Here is a 17,458-nt window from a genome sequence, read left to right on the forward strand (position 1 = left end):
TGAAAATAACATTCTCAGGAAGAGAATCCTTCTGTTCCTACGAATGTTTACCACAGCAGATGGGAATTTGTACAGTTTGAAGAGCACATGAGCTGAGCCTACCTTCCGCTTTATTTCTTCTGTTCAGATGGTTTTAAAAAATCCTGTTCTTACAGAACTAAAAATAAGTAGCCTGTACTGAACCCACATGCTTCTCAAAGTTACAGAATAATAGGGCAGGAATGCAGGTTTCTCAGTCCATCTACCCTGACATTTTAAGAAGCACCATCCCTAGGCCCACAAGAGTCATGGAAGGGGCAGGCAGCTCAATGCACTCCTGCCCTAACAAGACAGGTGTAGGGATTCTGTTCCTTTCAGGCCACTTGATGAACACTGGGGTTTGCTATGTGAATGACTGGGGGCAGTAAGCAGGTTCAACTATGAAGTTAGCCAAAATGAAGGATTGTGAGGCTACGGCCATGTTCACCTGTAGCACTGCCTTAGTCTTCTGATCGCCCTTACTCCACTGAAACCTGAGAATGAAACAACTGATCAATTGATGTCCGGCTCCCTGTGACACACCATTCATGCCCTAAACTCAGGTTGGTTATAAAAAAAATCCCTGGGGGGCCTTGGTAGTTGGTGGCAACCATTGAGGGAATTCTGTCCAAGTGTAGCTAGCAGATCCAAGAAACAGAACAATAGAACTGGAGAAAGTTAGAGCTGGAAAGAACCTTCCAGATTGTCCAACCAATTCATTTTATAAATAAAAGTCAAATCTCATAACTGTCTTGTCTGCGCTCACAGTTATTCATGGCTGGAGGTCCCTTTGTATCCTATTCTCCGGAGAACTAGGAGATGCTTTCATGAATGGACTCATTGTAGGAAATACCTATTGCCCCATAACTGCTCCCTTCAGGTGTGCTGGCAGCAATGGGATGTGACACCGCCATATTTCCAGAGCCTGTTAAAAAAAAAAAAACAAAGAGGCAAATACTTTATGTGCAGTTGCTAAAACAAAACAACATGACTTTAAATAGCTCAAATCATCAGTCCATACTATTTTAAGTTTGATTTTCTTTTTACTCAAACACAGGGGTCACCAAACTACAGCCTGAAGGCTGAATCTAGCCTGCCACCTGCTTTCGTATGGCCTTGAATTTAGAATGGTTTTTAAATTTTTAAATGATTGGGGAAAAAAATCAAAAGAAGAATATTTAATGACAGGTGAAAATTATATGAAATTCAAATTTCAGAATTCATAAATAAAATCCTATTAAAACACAGCTATACTCATTTGGGCATGTCTATGTCTGCTTTTGTGTTACACTGGCACAGTTGAGTAGCTGTGACAGAAACATTGTGGCCCAGAAAGCCTAACATATTTACTATGTGGCCCTTTACAGAAAAAAAAAAAAAAAAAAAAAAAGCCAATTCCTGCCTGACAATATTGCAGAATCACAAGAATAAAGGAGCCTGTGTCTGGAAGCCTGTTCAGTGAGGAAGGCCACCACTGAACAGAAACTCCAGAAATAAACTTCTATTACTAAGCCACTGGAACTTGGGGGTTTATTTGTTATAGCATTTAGCAGGACCCTAACGACAGGCAGGAAGCCCAGATAGGGAGGAAGTTAGTACACTCATGGGAGCAATAAATAATGGCAGCATGAACTAAGGATGTGGAGGAAGAAAGGTTATTTTGAGGGATATTCAGGAGGTAGAATAGGTGTATCTGTGGCTAACAACCAGTTGACAAACTCAGCTATCCCACTGAGTTTATCCATTTCTGAGAATTAAGCCGAACTGAACAAAGAGAGAAACAAGCACAAATTAGTAGGCATCTAGGCAGTTTCTCGGACTCTGACTTAGTGCCACAATATTTCTAGGAGCCCCACTCATCTGTGGAAGGACATGCCGTCTCTTTACAGCCTTCTGAGCTTTGCCAACAATCTGGGATATTGTCAGGCTGGTGGGAATTTCAATAAATTCCTCTTTATGACAATTGAGTTTGTTCGTATTACATGACAGAGGAAAAGTTCTATGAGTTAACTGGTCAGTCTCTTGTACTATTGCAGAAAAATATATTTTCAGCGAAGAAACAAAGCTGAGGATATTCTCAAAATTCTCACTGTAAATATATTTCTATTTCTTCATTGAAAATTTAGTTCATTATGATTTATATAAAAGCTACAGTGCATAACATGAAAAGAAGCAAAAGCCTCAATTCCTAGGTTGTCACAGTCATCTCCCTTCATCTGGCTCTCAGACTCTATTTCCTTTGGTGGGCAGTAAGAACATTCATAGTTTTGCAAGCCAATTTTTTTTTTTGGGGGTGATGTGTGGGGAAAAACCCCTACACATTTTGATGACCAGAAGTACTGAGAATTAAGTGTGAGAGTAGGAAAAACAGGTTTGTTTGGTTTTTCATGTCTCACACAGGCAATAAGAAAGGAATGGAGTGCAGATACATGTTACAACATAAATTAACCTTGAAAATATTATAATAAATCAGAGAAGCCAGTCACAAAAGAACACATCCTTTACAATTCTATCGACATGAAATGTCCACAGAAGACAAATCTATAAAGACAGAGAGTAAGTTAATGGCTGCCTAAAGCTGATGGTGGGAGTGGGAAGTCATTATAGATGGACAAGAGGTTTCTTTGTGGGGTGATAGTAATGATTTCAAATAAGATTGTGGTGATGGTTGCACAACTCTATATACTAAAACACACTGAATTGTACACTTAAAAAATGGTCAATTTTATGATATATAAATTTTACCTCAATATCCATCCACTGGTCTATCTTGCAAATTGGATAGATATTTTACCAGGCTTAATTTTGTAAAATCACGCAGTGGTCAGTTATGCAGATCTCCCAAATATTGGCACATTTCATTATACAATATAAGAATAATTTTTTTTCATCTTATCATTACACAATGTAAACATTTTTTTGGTTCTTCACCAATTTATCCCCAATCCCCTCTCCCCCTCACCCTTTCCCACCTCTGGTGGCCTCTGTTCCATTCTCTCCTTTTGAGAGTTCAAGGAATTATTGTGATTGTTGTATCTTTCTTTGTTTTTTTGTTTGTTTGTTTGTTTTGAGCTTCCACTTATGAGTGAGGACATGTGGTACTTCTCTTTTTGTACCTGGATTATTTCACTTAACATAATTTTCTCTAAATTCATCCATGTTGCTGCAAATGGAAGAATTTCATTCCTTTTTATGGCTGAGCAGTATTCCATTGTGTATATTTACCACATTTTGCTTACCCAGTCATCTGTCGAAGGACATTTATGTTGGTTCCTACTCTTAGCTATTGTAAATAGAGCTGCTATAAAATGGGAGTGCAGGTATCCCTTTGACACGATGATTTCCATTCCTTTGGATATTCGCCCAGCAATGGGATTGCTGGATCATATGGCAGTTCTATCTGTACTTGTTTGTTATATCTGTACTGCTATCTATAATGGCTGCAATAATTTACAGTCCCACCAACAGTGTAGGAAGGTTCCCTTTTCTCCACATCCTTGCCATTTGTTATTCTCTGTCTTTTTCATACTGGCCAGTCTATCTGGTGTGAGATGATATCTCAACATGGTTTTGATTTGCATTTCCCTGATGCTTAGTGATGTTGAGTATTTTTTCATGTGTCTGTTGGCGATTTGTATATCTTCCTTTGAGAAATGCCTATTCAGCTCCTTTGCATTTTTTAATCAGGTTACTTGTTTTTTTAATGTTAAGTTGTTTGAGTTCCTTGTGTACTCTGGATATTAATCCCTTGTCAGATGCATAGTATGTAAATATTTTCTCCCATTCTATAGGTTGTCTTTTTGCTCTGTTGTTTCTTTTGCTGTCCAGAAGCTTTTTAGTTTGATATAATCCCATTTGTTTATATTTTCTTTTGTTGCCTGTGCTTTTGGGATCTTGTTCATAAAACCTTTGCCCAGTCCTACTTCCTGAAGTGTTTCCCCTATATTTTCTTTTAGCAATTTTGTAGTTTCAGGTCATATATAAGTCTTTAATTCATTTTGAATTGATTTTGGTATATGGTGAAAGGTACATGTCTAATTTCATTATTCTACATACAGATGTCCAGTTTCCCCAGCACCACTTATTAAAGAGGCAGTCCTTTCCCCAATGTATGCTTCTGTTGCCCTTGTCAAATATCAGTTGGTTGCGAGTATGTGGGTTGATTTCTGGGTTCTCTATTCTGTTCCATAGGTCTCAGTGTCTGTTTTTATACCAGTACCATGCTGTTTTGGTTACTATACCTTTGTAGTATAATTTGAAGTCAGGGAGTGTAATGCTTTGGCTTTATTTCTTTTGCTCAGGATTGCTTTGGCTGTTTGGAATCTTTTGTTGTTCCATATGAACACTAGGATTGTTTTTTCTGTTTCTGAGAAGAATGTCATTGGTATTTTGACAGGGATTGCGTTGAATCCATAGATTGCTGTGGGTAGCATGGACATTTTCACAATGTTAATTTTTCCAATCCAAGAGCATGGAATATATTTCCATTTTTTGGGTCCTCTTTAATTTGTTTCAGCAGTGATTTGCAGCTCTTATTGTAGAGATTGTTCACCTCCTTGGTTAAATTGATTCATAGGTATTTTATTTTTTTGTGGCTATTGTAAATGGGCTAGTTTTCTTGATTTCTATTTCTGCTAGTTCATTATTGGAGTATATAAACACTACTGATTTTTCTGTGTTGAGCTTGTATTCTGAAACTTTACTGAAACCATTTTCAGCTCTAAGAGTTTTTCCTTAGAGGTTTTAGTTTTTCTTTATATAGGATCATGTCATTTGCAAACAGGGACTGTTTGACTTCATCTTTTCCAATCTGGATACCCTTTATTTCTTTCTCTTGCCTGTTTGCTCTGACTAGTACTTCTAATACTATGTTAAATAAGAGCAGTGAGAGTGGGAATCCTTGTTTTGCTCTTGTTCTTAAGAAAAAAGCTGAAAGTTTTTCCATCATCCATTCAGGATGATTTGGTGGTGAGTTTTCTTTATATGGCTTTATTGTTTTGAGGTACTTTCCTTCTACACCTAATTTTCTGAGGTCTTTATCATGAAGGGATGTTGAATTGTGTCAAATGATTTTTCTGCAGCTATTGAGATAATCATGTATTTTTTGTCCTTGAGTTTGTTGATGTGTTGTATCTCATTTAGTGACTTGCATATGTTGAGCTATCTTTGCATGCCTGGAATGAATCCCACTTGAACATGGTATATAATTGTTTTGATGTGTTGTTGTTTGCTGTCTGCTAATATTTTGTTGAAAATTTTTGCATCTATGTTCAATGGAGATATTGGCCTGTACTCTTTTTTTTGCTGTTTCTTTGTCTGGTTTTGTTACCAGAGTGATGCTGGCTTCATAGAATGACTTTGGGAGAATGGCCTCTTTCAATTTTTTGGGATAGTTTGAAGAGAATTGGTATTAATTCCTCTTTAAAGGTTTGGTAGTATTCAGGAGTAAAGCCATCCATTCTTGGGCTTTTCTTTGTTTGGAGACTGCTGGTTACTGCTTCAATCTCATTGCTTTTTATTGGTCTGTTCATGTTTTCTGTTTCTTCTTGGTTCAGTTCATTGTTTGTATGTGTCCAGAAATTTATCCATTTCCTCTAGGTTTTCAAATTTGTTGGAAAATAGTTTATAATAGTCTCTAATGATTCTTTGTATTGTGTATTCTTTGTAGTGTGGTATTGGTTGTAATGTTTCCTTTTTCATTTATGATTTGTGTTTTTTTGGTCTTCTCTCTTTTTAGTTAGCCTAGCTTATGGCTTGTCTATTTTGTTTATCTTCTCAAAAAACCAATTATTTTTTCATTGATCTTTTGTATTGTTTTGTGGGCCTCTATTTCATTTAGTTCTGCCCTGATCTTAATTATTTCTTTCTGACTACTAATTTGGGGATTGGGTTGTTCCTGTTTTTCTAATTCTTTGAGGTGTAGTGTTAGGTTGTTTATTTGAAATCTTTCCATTTCTTTGATGTAAGCATTTATTGCAATAAACTTCTCTCTGCTTTTGCAGTATCCCACAGGTTTTGGTATGATGTGTCTTTATTTTCATTAGTTCCAAGAAATAATTTGACTTCCTGTTTAAGTATTTCTTGGACCCACAGGTTGCTAAGGAGCATGTTGTTTAATTTTCATGTACTTTAGATAGTTACCAGAGTTTTGTTTGTTGTTGATTTCTAGTTTTAATCTGCTGTGGTCTGAAAAGTTACTTGAAATGATTTCAGTTTTTAAAAATTTGTTGAGATTTGAATTGTGACCTAATATGTGGTCTATCTTGGAGAATCTTCCATGTGCTGATGAGAATATGTATATTCTGTAATTGTTGGATGAAATGTTCTGTAGATATCTGCCAGGATCAATTGGTCTAAAGAGTGGTCTTAATACTGTGTTTTTTCTGTTGATTTGTTGCCTAGGTGATCCATCTTCTGCTGAGAGAGGGGTGTTCAGGTCCCCTACTATTACTGTATTGGGGTCTATCTCTTTCTTTAGGCCTAATAGTGTTTGTTTTATATATCTGGGTGTTCCAGTGTTGGGTACATATATATTTATGATTGTTATGTCTTCTTGCTGGATAGATCCCTTTATCATTATATAGTGGCCTTTGTCTTTTTTTAGGGTTTTTGATTTAAAGTCTATTTTATTTGATATAAGAATAGCTACTCCTGCTCGTTTTTGGTTTCCATCTGCACTGTATATTTTTTCCCATCCCTTCACTATTAGACTGTGTGCATCCTTACAGATGAGGAGAGTCTCTTGAAGACAGCATATAGTTGGGTCTAGCTTTTTAGTCTAGTCAGTCAGTCTGTATCTTTTAGTGGGGAATTTAATCCATTGACATTTAGGGTTGTTATTGAAAGGTATTGTCTTACTTCTAGCATTTTATAATTTTTCATTTGTATATTTTAAATATCTTTTGTACCTTTCTTCCTCTTTTGTTGTTTGTCTTTGATGTTTATTGTTTTTTTGAAGTGGTAAGATTTAGTTTCTTTGTCTTTCTCTTTTGCATTTTTGTTCTACCAGTTGGTTTTGTTCTTCCTTGTATATTTGTGGTAGTGATTATTGTGTTTTTGCATTTCAGATGCAGGACTCCCTTGAGGATTTCTTCTGGGGCTGGTCATGTGGTGGTGAACTCCTACAGTTTTTGTCTGAAAAGTATACTATTTCTCCCTCATTTCTGAAAGATAGCCTTGCTGGGTATAGTTTTCTTGGCTGGAAGCTTTTGTCTTTTAGTATTTTGAAAATATCATCTAATTTTCTTCTGGGCTATAAAGTTTCTGTTGAGAAATGTGCTATTAGTCTGGTAGTAGTTCTCTTTTTAAAGACTTGACTTGACATATTTCTCTTGCTGCTTTTAGGATTCTCTCTTTGTCTTTGAGCTTTGCCAGTCTGACTGCAATGTGTCTCAGAGAAGATCTTTTTGGATTGAATCTGGGGATCTTTGAGCCTCCTGGATGTGAAAGTTTATGTCTCTCTCTATATCTGGGGAGTTTTCTGTTTTTATTTCATTGAATAGGCTTTCCATGCCTTTTCCTTTCTCCTCCCTTTTTTGGAACACTCAAGATTCGAATGTTCGTGCATTGTCTGCAAGCTCTCTTAGATATCCTTCATTTTAAAAATTATTTTTTCCTTTTTTTGTCCACCTGGATTATTTTGTAAAGACTATCTTCAAGATCAGAAAGTCTTCTTTTTTGCTTGCTTTGGCCTGCTGCTTAAGATGTTGGTTGTGTTTTTTTATTTTGCTGAATAAATCTTTCAGTTCCAGGAGTTCTGCTACATTCTTTTTTAAGGTATTAATCTCTTTGTAAATTTCCTCCTTCATATCCTGGATTTTTTTCTTGTTTCATTATGTTGTCTAATGGAGTCTTCTCATATCTCATTGAGTTTCCTTAAGATCATTAATCAGGAAGCTTCTGGTCAAGATGGCAGAATAGATGGTCCCCAGTGTCACTCTCCCCTACAAATCAACCAATTTACAACTATTAAAAAGCAATGATAGCCAAGCTGGGGCTGCTAGAGCTCAGGAGAAGAAGAGGAGAGACCTACAGAGTGCATGAAGGCAGGAGAAGCCACAATAAGAGAAAGAAAGGATCGCTCTCACCATTTCAAATCCTGGCCGCTTCAAGGCTGGAGCTGGTGAGTGCATGGAGCAAGAACTGGCAAAAGCCACTGCTGTGCCCTTCCTATGAAGTTGCTTGGAGGCAGCAGGGGAGAAGAGGGCCTTGATGGCCCTCAGGCCAGCAAGACCAGTAACAGGGTTCCCATGGACCTACATAGGCACAAGGAGCTACAACAACTGAAAAAAGGAGCCATTCAGAGGCTGGTGAGTCATCACCAGGGACTGGTGCATGGCCTGTCCCGTGGGAAGTGTTTGGGGGTTGGGCAGTAGGGGAGATGGGCTCACTGGGGTAGCACTGGGACACAGCAAGGACAGCTGATCTGCCCTCCATTCAGCACAGTGTGCAGACTGGTCAGGAGTGTAGAACTGCAGGGAGAGCAGTTTACTGAAAAGACTCAGGCCCAGACTAGAGTTTCCACACAACCCAGGTGTACCAAATTTCATGAGACCTATAAGTACCTACAAAATCAACCATTAAAACCTGAGCTGCACTAAAAGCCTTCCCCAGGGAAGCAGCAGCAAAGCAGCAATTTAGCTCAACCACAGGGCTCAGGTGTTGGTCCTCATAGGAAGTTCCCCATTTTAGAAGCAAGCAAAGGACAACAAATTAGTTCCAGTGCATAGTTGAAGTGGTGGAAAAAGAAAATGATCAAACACAGAACTGAAAGAAAATACAAAATACCCACAGACCAGAGACAAAGTTTGATATTAACTAGTAAAGGTCTCACTTCACTGAAGAACACCTGTAAAATCTGGAAGGACTGGAAGCCTCCTGGGCCCCCAAGCCAGGGATGGGGGAGGGCTGGGGGCCTCAGCCATGCCCCCTGATACCCCAAATCAGCCCAGCAATGACCACCAAGCCACCAAAGGAAGCACCCCGGGTCCCCAAACTGGGACAGTGGGGGCCTGAGGGCCTTGGCTACAACCCCCTGACACCTGCACCCAGCCCAGTGATGACCACCAATCCACTGCAGGAAACATGTCAGGCTCCTGAGCCAGGGCAGTGAGGGGCTGAGGGCTTCAGTCACACTCCCCTGACACCTTCATTCAGCCCAGCAATGACTGAGCCACCACTGGAAGCCCCCTGGTCTCCCCTGTATGAATGAGGGTGGTGCCACTGGCCTCAACCATGATCCCCTCCTTCCTCCTTCTCCCACTCTATTTCCTTCCACCTTCCTTTCTCCCCCTCCCACCCAAATGCTCTACACTAACACCTTAGAATGTAAAAACAGATGGAACCAGGGACAACCCCTCCTCCTGAAACCAGCCATGCCACTGATTCCATGGGGCCCGCCTGGGGTCCTGAGGCTTGGAGCTGGAACTGACTCCTCCTCCCTCAACCAGGCAAGGAACACACTAAAAACACCACTTCCATGTGACCACAGCCACCACAATAGCCACAGCTGCTGCAAAAGTGGTAAGATGCCACAACCACTATGCAGATGGTCCACCAGCCACTTGAGTGCATTGACACAAGGAGAGTCACCAGCAGAGACCAAAGAAAAAAAAAAGGACATCTCTCTCCACAAAGCCCATTTCAGAGTGATAGAAACATCTACTCTATGATAATAGTGGGGTACCTGAACACATCTCTCTCAGCACTGGACAGATCATCTAGGCAACAATTCAACAGAGTAATCATTGCCCTTTCAGAAGGAGAGAAGAAATATAGGGTCATCAGAGGTGGGAGGGGAGAGTGAGAGGGGCATAGGGAGAGATTAAATAAAGGGCATAAAGAATAAGTAAAATTTGTAATAATATATATGCTAATAATATTGATTTTTCAACATGTCAATGTTGAATCCCCAAAATATGTATAATCAATTATGATTCAATTAAAAAAATTCTATATAATCTTGTAGAAAGACAAAACTATAGAGACAGTAAAAAAAAAAAAGGTTGTTGGGGTTAGTGTGGAGGGATAGATAAATAGGTAGAGCACAGAGGATATTTAGGGCAGTGAAACTATTCTACATGATACTACAGTGTCAGATTTATGTCATTATACATTTGTGAAAACCCAAAGAATGTACAACACCAGGAGTGAACCTCAATGTACACTATGGACTTTGAGTCATAATGATGTGTCAATGTAGGTTGATCAATTGTGACAAATATAGCACTATGGTGTGAAATGACTATAGTGGGAAGATTGTGTTTGTGTAGGGATGGAGGGTATATGTGTTATCTCTACTTTTCATTCAGTTTTGCTGTGAACCTAAAACTTCTCCAAAAATAAATTTATTTTTTTTTTTAAAAATGATTACTCAGAATTCCTTTTCAGTAATTTCAAGGGTTTCCTGTGCTACAGGGTCTGGTATTTGAGAACTACTGTATTTTTTTGGTGGTGTTATATTTTATTGTTTTTTCATATTTCTAGTATCTCTATGTTGATGTCTGGTCATTTGGTAGAGCAGTTGCTTCTTCTATTACTCTAGAGTGGGCTTTGAGGAAAGAGATTTCTTTTTCTGGTCTCCACTGTTGATTCTTTTGGTGTCAGTGCAGTTGAGTAGGCAGCAGGCCACCTGCATGGCAGCTATGGCTGCTAATTTTGTGTTGAGCCATGCTTACGGTGGCAGCGGCTACGGTGGTGGCTGTAATGGAGCATCTGCTTGGAAGTGGTGTTTGAAATGTAATTTTAAAAAATTATTGGATTTACACATAGTAAATGAAGAATGACACCAAAATCATAAAACCTCCAATTTTTGGCATTTTGGTGTTACTGGAAAGGCCTCTGATGTGGGAAGCAGAAGTGTGCATAGGAAAACACTCGAGCTCAGTTGTGGCAAGAGGTTGAAATGGTTCATGGGAGCCAATGTTTTGTGTATGTGTAATCAAAAGAAAAAAAGAAATCTAAAATTAAAGCCAGTGAACAAACAAAAACGATCACTGTTTTGTTAGGTGGCAACTTCATTAAAATGAAAAAGCCAGCTGTGTAGGTCTGTTCAGACTTTGGTGAGTCACTGATTTCTGTACTCTGCTCTGGCTCATAATTGAGCATGACACAGTTTTGGTGTAGTTGCTGGCCCTGTTCACTTTGAGGCAACTGCAGCACCGTGGGCTCTGTGATGGACAAGAGCACCAAGATTTTCATGTGCAATAAAACTGCCAGCACGTACAAATGCTTTAACTCTGTGGACTTTCATATGCACAATTTAAATGAGATTGGCCAACATGGGATAACAGTATTTTGTTAATTTTGCTTACGTCAAAGGCCTTTTAAGGAGGCAAAAACCAAAGCATTTCCTCCTAAACTTCAAGTTTTATCTTGGAAGAGCCATATCTATATTTGACTGTATCGTATTTGGAAAGCAGAATTAAACACTAACTATCAGCTTATAGGACAGACCAAGATGTTCTGGCTGGGAATGGCAGACATATAAGATTGTGAATGGTCTCACGTTAATGAGGAAACTTGTTTTGGTCTGTTTTTCTCTGAGCATGAGCTCCTTGCCATCTGTCTATTTCACTAACACAAAACGCTGTGCTTGCATTCTCGCTTTTTATGCCCCATGTGAAGAGAAAATTTTCATTTCATTTGAACGTGTTCAGATCTTTAGGGACTTTGTATTCATAGTTGTCCTGCCCCCTTCTGTCTCTGAAGACTCACTCAGGAGATTGGAAGCTGAAGAGGGAGTCAGAAATGATGTAAACAAGCTATCATGAATTAGATTTTTATACCAGTTAGCTACCTACCCACCTAGTCCCAAGTTTTGTTTTAACAGTTGAGGAGAGAGTGAAGAAAGCTAATAATCTTTGCAGAGGGATGTAAAAGTAAAATTCCTCTACAAGAAAAAACTGGACCAGCAAAGTCAAGTAAATTTGGAAAAAGAAGAGTAGACAGCCAGGACTAGACTTTGAGACCCATTGTCGCAGAGCCCGATGTTGGCCCGTGTTCCCTGAGTCTTCAAGACTCAATGCACTACTTGTTTGATCCCCATGGGACTCTGCTCTTCGCAGAGAGGCTGATTTAGTAACGGCTCCATCCAAGGGAGGATTTGGCTGGCCAGTTGGTTCTTAAATCTACAGCCTCATCAGGCTTGTCAATTCTGTCATGTGAGAAAGTAACTGCCTTTTATGCTGCACCTCAAGTTCACAGTGGCAGTGCATGTGGTCCCCAAGGCCTGTAAGGAGGCTTCATATCTCTCTTCTCAGTTTGTAACTGAGCTTCTGTAGAGGCTCTTTGATAATGCCATGAAATGCAGGGTTTCTCCACCGACAGATCCAGTAGAGGAAATGCCTTTAGAACACAGAGCCTTTCCCAGAACCCCTGAGATTGTCACAGGGGCCCCTGCCTTTAATATTAATGATGATTGGAGAATATGGTTTCCAGCCATTCATACCCCAGTAAAAAAGCCCTTTCCAGGCCTCTGGAGCAGCTCTTTAACAACACTATTTCCACCTCACCCAGGCTCCAGGGTCTTATCTTCTTCATCAACTCATGAAGTATGGAAGAAATCCCTTTGCTTATTTAGTACAGTTTGAGCCAATGTTGACATTTTCAAACACAGCTTAATTAAAGAACTGCAGGCATATCAAAGGAAAACAAATGCAGAGTAGCCTACAGATTTTCTTAATTTTCAGTTTTCTTATGATTACCTAAAACAGAGCTGCCATCAATTTGGCAACTTATAGGGACCTGGCTCCCTTTCCTCCACCTCAATCATACCTAAAATGAAAGCATTAGACCAAGTTCCTTAGATGTCTGGCTCCACAATGACTTGGGGAGACACCATGCCAAGTATAGTGGGTTCCCCTTGCCCTTTCAGATGCTGCTCCTGGCATTTTCTCTGGCCACTAGCCCCTAGGGTATTTCCTGTAGCTCGGAGCTCCATTGAACTCTCTGTGCCTCACAGTCACACTGATCCTGGCCTTGGAAGAGAAAGACCTTTTCAGGGACCATTTCAGATATGGTCCCCACTTGCCTCTGCCTGTTGCCCCTGGATGGTTTCTCAATGCTCTGTTCCATATGCGTAAAAGAATCACTAACTGGTTCTTCCCTTGGGCCAAGCGTGTCTTCTCCTGCTCTTGTTTCAGCATCTAGGTCTTGGCTCACTAGTGGTCCTGTGACTTGGAGGCAGGTGGTCGCATCTTTCCTTGTAGCCTCTCTGCATTGCAAAGTTTCCTTATTTTCACCTCTTTCAAAGTCCTTTGTGGTGAACATTCCTGTTCTCTACTTCCTAACTAAGCTGGCATTTTGTTCAGGTATCCTCACTTGTGCCTGGCTGTTGATGTGTTTAAGTCAGTGGTTCTCCAGCAGGGAGAGGAGACTGGGGACAGTTTTGCACCCAAGAGGACATGTGGCAATGTCTGGAGGCATTTTTAGTTGTCACAAAGAGGGAATGTGCTACTGGTAAAGGTGAAGGATGCTGTTAAACATTCTACAATATACAGGATAGCCCCCAACAACAAAGTATTATCTGGCTTGTAATGTCAATAATGTTGAGTTTGAGAAACTCTGGTCTTAGAGAAAGAGGACCTCACCCTAATGCTAAAAGTAGGTTTGTTTGATGTGTAGGCAAATATATTCCTTTGCAGTAACTGGTTTAATAATAAATATGTCCACTCTAGGCCAATGAAACATGAGGAGAAGTTGCTGGAAGCTTCTGAGAAAGTCTCTCTGATGTTGTCAGATGAGGGTGTGAGCCCTGGCCCATCTCACCACTAGTACTGGGAGTAAAGCAGAGCCAAGGGAATGGCAGGGAAATGAACTGGAACCTCTGGACTCAATCAATCCTGGATCACACCCTTCTGTTCAACTTCCAGGGATAGAAGCTTCTTTACTGTTCAAGTGTGTTTGAGATATACGTTGTCATTGGTGTTGCTGTTCTCACTTGCAGCCACATGAATTCTTTTTTTTTTTTTTTTAAGGTTTAGTTTTTTATTTTATTTTACTTTATTTTTTTAAATTTTATTTTGTCGATATACATTGTAGCTGATTAATGCTCCCCATCACCAAAACCTCCCTGCCTTCTCCCTCCCCCCTCCCCCCCAACAATGTCCTTTCTCTTTGTTTGTTGTATCAACTTCAAATAATTGTGGTTGTTATATCTTCTCCGCCCCCCCCGGTTTGTGTGTGTGTGTGTGTGAATTTATATATTAATTTTTAGCTCCCACCAATAAGTGAGAACATGTGGTATTTCTCTTTCTGTGCCTGACTTGTTTCACTTAATATAATTCTCTCAAGGTCCATCCATGTTGTTGCAAATGGCAGTATTTCATTCGTTTTTATAGCTGAGTAGTATTCCATTGTGTAGATGTACCACATTTTCCGTATCCACTCATCTGATGATGGGCATTTGGGCTGGTTCCAACTCTTGGCTATTGTAAAGAGTGCTGCGATGAACATTGGGGAACAGGTATACCTTCGACTTGATGATTTCCATTCCTCTGGGTATATTCCCAACAGTGGGATGGCTGGGTCGTATGGTAGTTCTATTTGCAATTGTTTAAGGAACCTCCATACCATTTTCCATAGAGGCTGCACCATTTTGCAGTCCCACCAACAATGTATGAGAGTTCCTTTTTCTCCGCAGCCTTGCCAGCATTTATCGTTCATAGTCTTTTGGATTTTAGCCATCCTAACTGGGGTTAGATGGTATCTCAATGTGGTTTTGATTTGCATTTCCCGGATGCTGAGTGATGTTGAGCAGTTTTTCATATGTCTGTTGGCCATTTGGATATCTTCCTTAGAGAAATGCCTACTTAGCTCTTTTGCCCATTTTTTAATTGGGTTGCTTGTTTTCTTCTTGTAAAGTTGTTTGAGTTCCTTATATATTCTGGATATTAATCCTTTGTCAGATGTATATTTTGCAAATATTTTCTCCCACTCTGTTGGTTGTCTTTTAACTCTTTTAATTGTTTCTTTTGCTGTGCAGAAGCTTTTTAGTTTGATATAATCCCATTTGTTTATTTTTCCTTTGGTTGCCCGTGCTTTTGGGGTCATATTCATGAAGTCTGTGCCCAGTCCTATTTCCTGAAGTGTTTCCCCTATGTTTTCTTTAAGAAGTTTTATTGTCTCAGGGTGTATATTTAAATCCTTAATCCATTTTGAGTTGATTTTAGTATACGGTGAGAGGTATGGATCTAGTTTCATTCTCCTGCATATCGATATCCAGTTATCCCAGCACCACTTGCTGAAGAGGCAGTGCCTTCCCCAGTGAATAGGCTTGGTGCCTTTGTCAAAGATCAGATGGCAGTAAGTGTGTGGGTTGATTTCTGGATTCTCTATTTTATTCCATTGGTCAGTGTGTCTGTTTTTATGCCAGTACCATACTGTTTTGGTTATTATAGCTTTGTAGTATAGCTTAAAGTCAGGTAGTGTTATGCCTCCAGCTTTATTTTTTTTGCTGAGCATTGCTTTGGCTATTCGTGGTCTTTTATTGTTCCATATAAATGTCTGAATAGTTTTTTCCATTTCTGAGAAAAATGTCTTTGGAATTTTGATGGGGATTGCGTTGAATTTGTATATCACTTTGGGTAGTATGGACATTTTCACTATGTTGATTCTTCCAATCCAAGAGCATGGAATATCTTTCCATCTTCTTGTATCCTCTCTAATTTCTCTCAGCAGTGGTTTGTAGTTCTCATTATAGAGATTTTTCACCTCCTTGGTTAACTCAATTCCTAAGTATTTTATTTTTTTGGTGGCTATTGTAAATGGGCAGGCTTTCTTGATTTCTCCTTCTGCATGTTCCCTATTGGAGAAAAGAAATGCTACTGATTTTTGTGTGTTGATTTTGTATCCTGCTACTGTGCTGAAATCATTTATCAATTCCAACAGTTTTTTTGTAGAGGTTTTAGGCTGTTTGATATATAGGATCATGTCATCTGCAAACAGGGACAGTTTGACTTCATCTTTTCCAATCTGGATGCCCTTTATTTCCTTCTCTTCTCTGATTGCTCTGGCTAGTACTTCCAACACTATGTTGAATAGGAGTGGTGAGAGTGGGCATCCTTGTCTAGTGCCTGTTCTTAAAGGAAAAGCTTTCAGCTTTTCCCCATTCAGGATGATATTGGCAGTGGGTTTGTCATATATGGCTTTAATTATGTTGAGATACTTTCCCTCTATACCTAACTTATAAAGGGTCTTTGTCATGAATGAGTGCTGAACTTTATCAAATGCTTTTTCAGCATCTATAGATATGATCATATGGTCCTTGTGTTTGAGTTTATTAATATGGTGTATCACATTTATTGATTTGCGTATGTTGAACCGACCTTGCATTCCTGGGATGAATCCCGCTTGATCGTGATGAATAATTTTTCGTATGTGTTGCTGTATTCTGTTTGCTAGTATTTTAGTGAGGATTTTTGCATCTATATTCATCAAGGATATCGGCCTGTAGTTTTCTTTTTTGGTTATATCTTTACCTGGTTTTGGTATCAGGATGATGTTTGCTTCATAGAATGAGTTTGGGAGATTTGCGTCCGTTTCAATCTTTTGGAATAGTTTGTAAAGAATCGGTGTCAATTCCTCTTTGAATGTTTGGTAAAATTCTGCTGTGAATCCATCTGGTCCTGGGCTTTTCTTTGTTGGGAGCCTTCTGATAACAGCTTCAATCTCCTTTATTGTTATTGGTCTGTTCAAATTTTCTACGTCTTCACGGTTCAGTTTTGGGAGCTTGTGTGTGTCCAGAAATTTATCCATTTCCTCCAGATTTTCAAATTTGTTGGCGTATAGTTGTTTATAGTAGTCTCGAATGATTCCTTGTATTTCAGATGAATCAGTTGTAATATCGCCTTTTTCATTTCTAATTTTTGTTATTTGAGTCTTCTCTCTTCTTTTTTTTGTTAGCCATGCTAATGGTTTGTCAATTTTATTTATCTTTTCAAAAAACCAACTTTTTGATTCGTTGATCTTTTGAATTGTTTTTTGGTTTTCAATTTCATTCAGTTCTGCTCTGATCTTAATGATTTCTTTCCGTCTGCTAACTTTAGGATTGGATTGTTCTTGTTTTTCTAGTTCTTTAAGGTGAAGTGTTAGGTTGTTCACTTGCCATCTTTCCATTCTTCTGAAGTGAGCATTTAATGCAATAAATTTTCCCCTCAATACTGCTTTTGCAGTATCCCACAGGTTTTGGTATGATGTATCATTGTTTTCATTAGTTTCAATAAACTTTTTGATTTCCTGCTTGATTTCTTCTTGGACCCATATGTCATTAAGTAGAATGCTGTTTAATTTCCATGTGTTTGTATAGTTTCCAGAGTTTTGTTTGTTATTAATTTCTAGTTTTAATCCATTGTGGTCTGAGAAGATACATGGGATAATTCCAATTTTTTTGAATTTATTGAGACTTGATTTGTGACCTAATATGTGATCTATCCTGGAGAAT

The 17,458-nt window shown here is 39.1% G+C and overlaps 1 protein-coding gene and 1 long non-coding RNA gene across 7 annotated transcripts in view; one reads left to right on the forward strand and one right to left on the reverse strand.

Annotated features, from left to right (window-relative positions):
• SIDT1 (SID1 transmembrane family member 1) overlaps positions 1–17,458 on the reverse strand; it is a 100,857-nt gene that overhangs the window by 22,991 nt on the left and 60,408 nt on the right. For all 6 annotated transcript variants that reach the window (XM_063078885.1, XM_063078875.1, XM_063078868.1 and 3 more), the window contains one exon: positions 872–943. In XM_063078885.1, the coding sequence (XP_062934955.1) occupies positions 872–943 (72 nt within the window). The remainder of the gene's footprint in view (positions 1–871; positions 944–17,458) is intronic.
• LOC134363299 (uncharacterized) overlaps positions 1–17,458 on the forward strand; it is a 29,563-nt gene that overhangs the window by 5,085 nt on the left and 7,020 nt on the right. The gene's annotated exons all lie outside the window — the stretch shown is intronic.

Source organism: Cynocephalus volans, chromosome 1, assembly GCF_027409185.1.
Source record: "Cynocephalus volans isolate mCynVol1 chromosome 1, mCynVol1.pri, whole genome shotgun sequence".
Classification (NCBI taxonomy): Eukaryota; Metazoa; Chordata; class Mammalia; order Dermoptera; family Cynocephalidae; genus Cynocephalus; species Cynocephalus volans.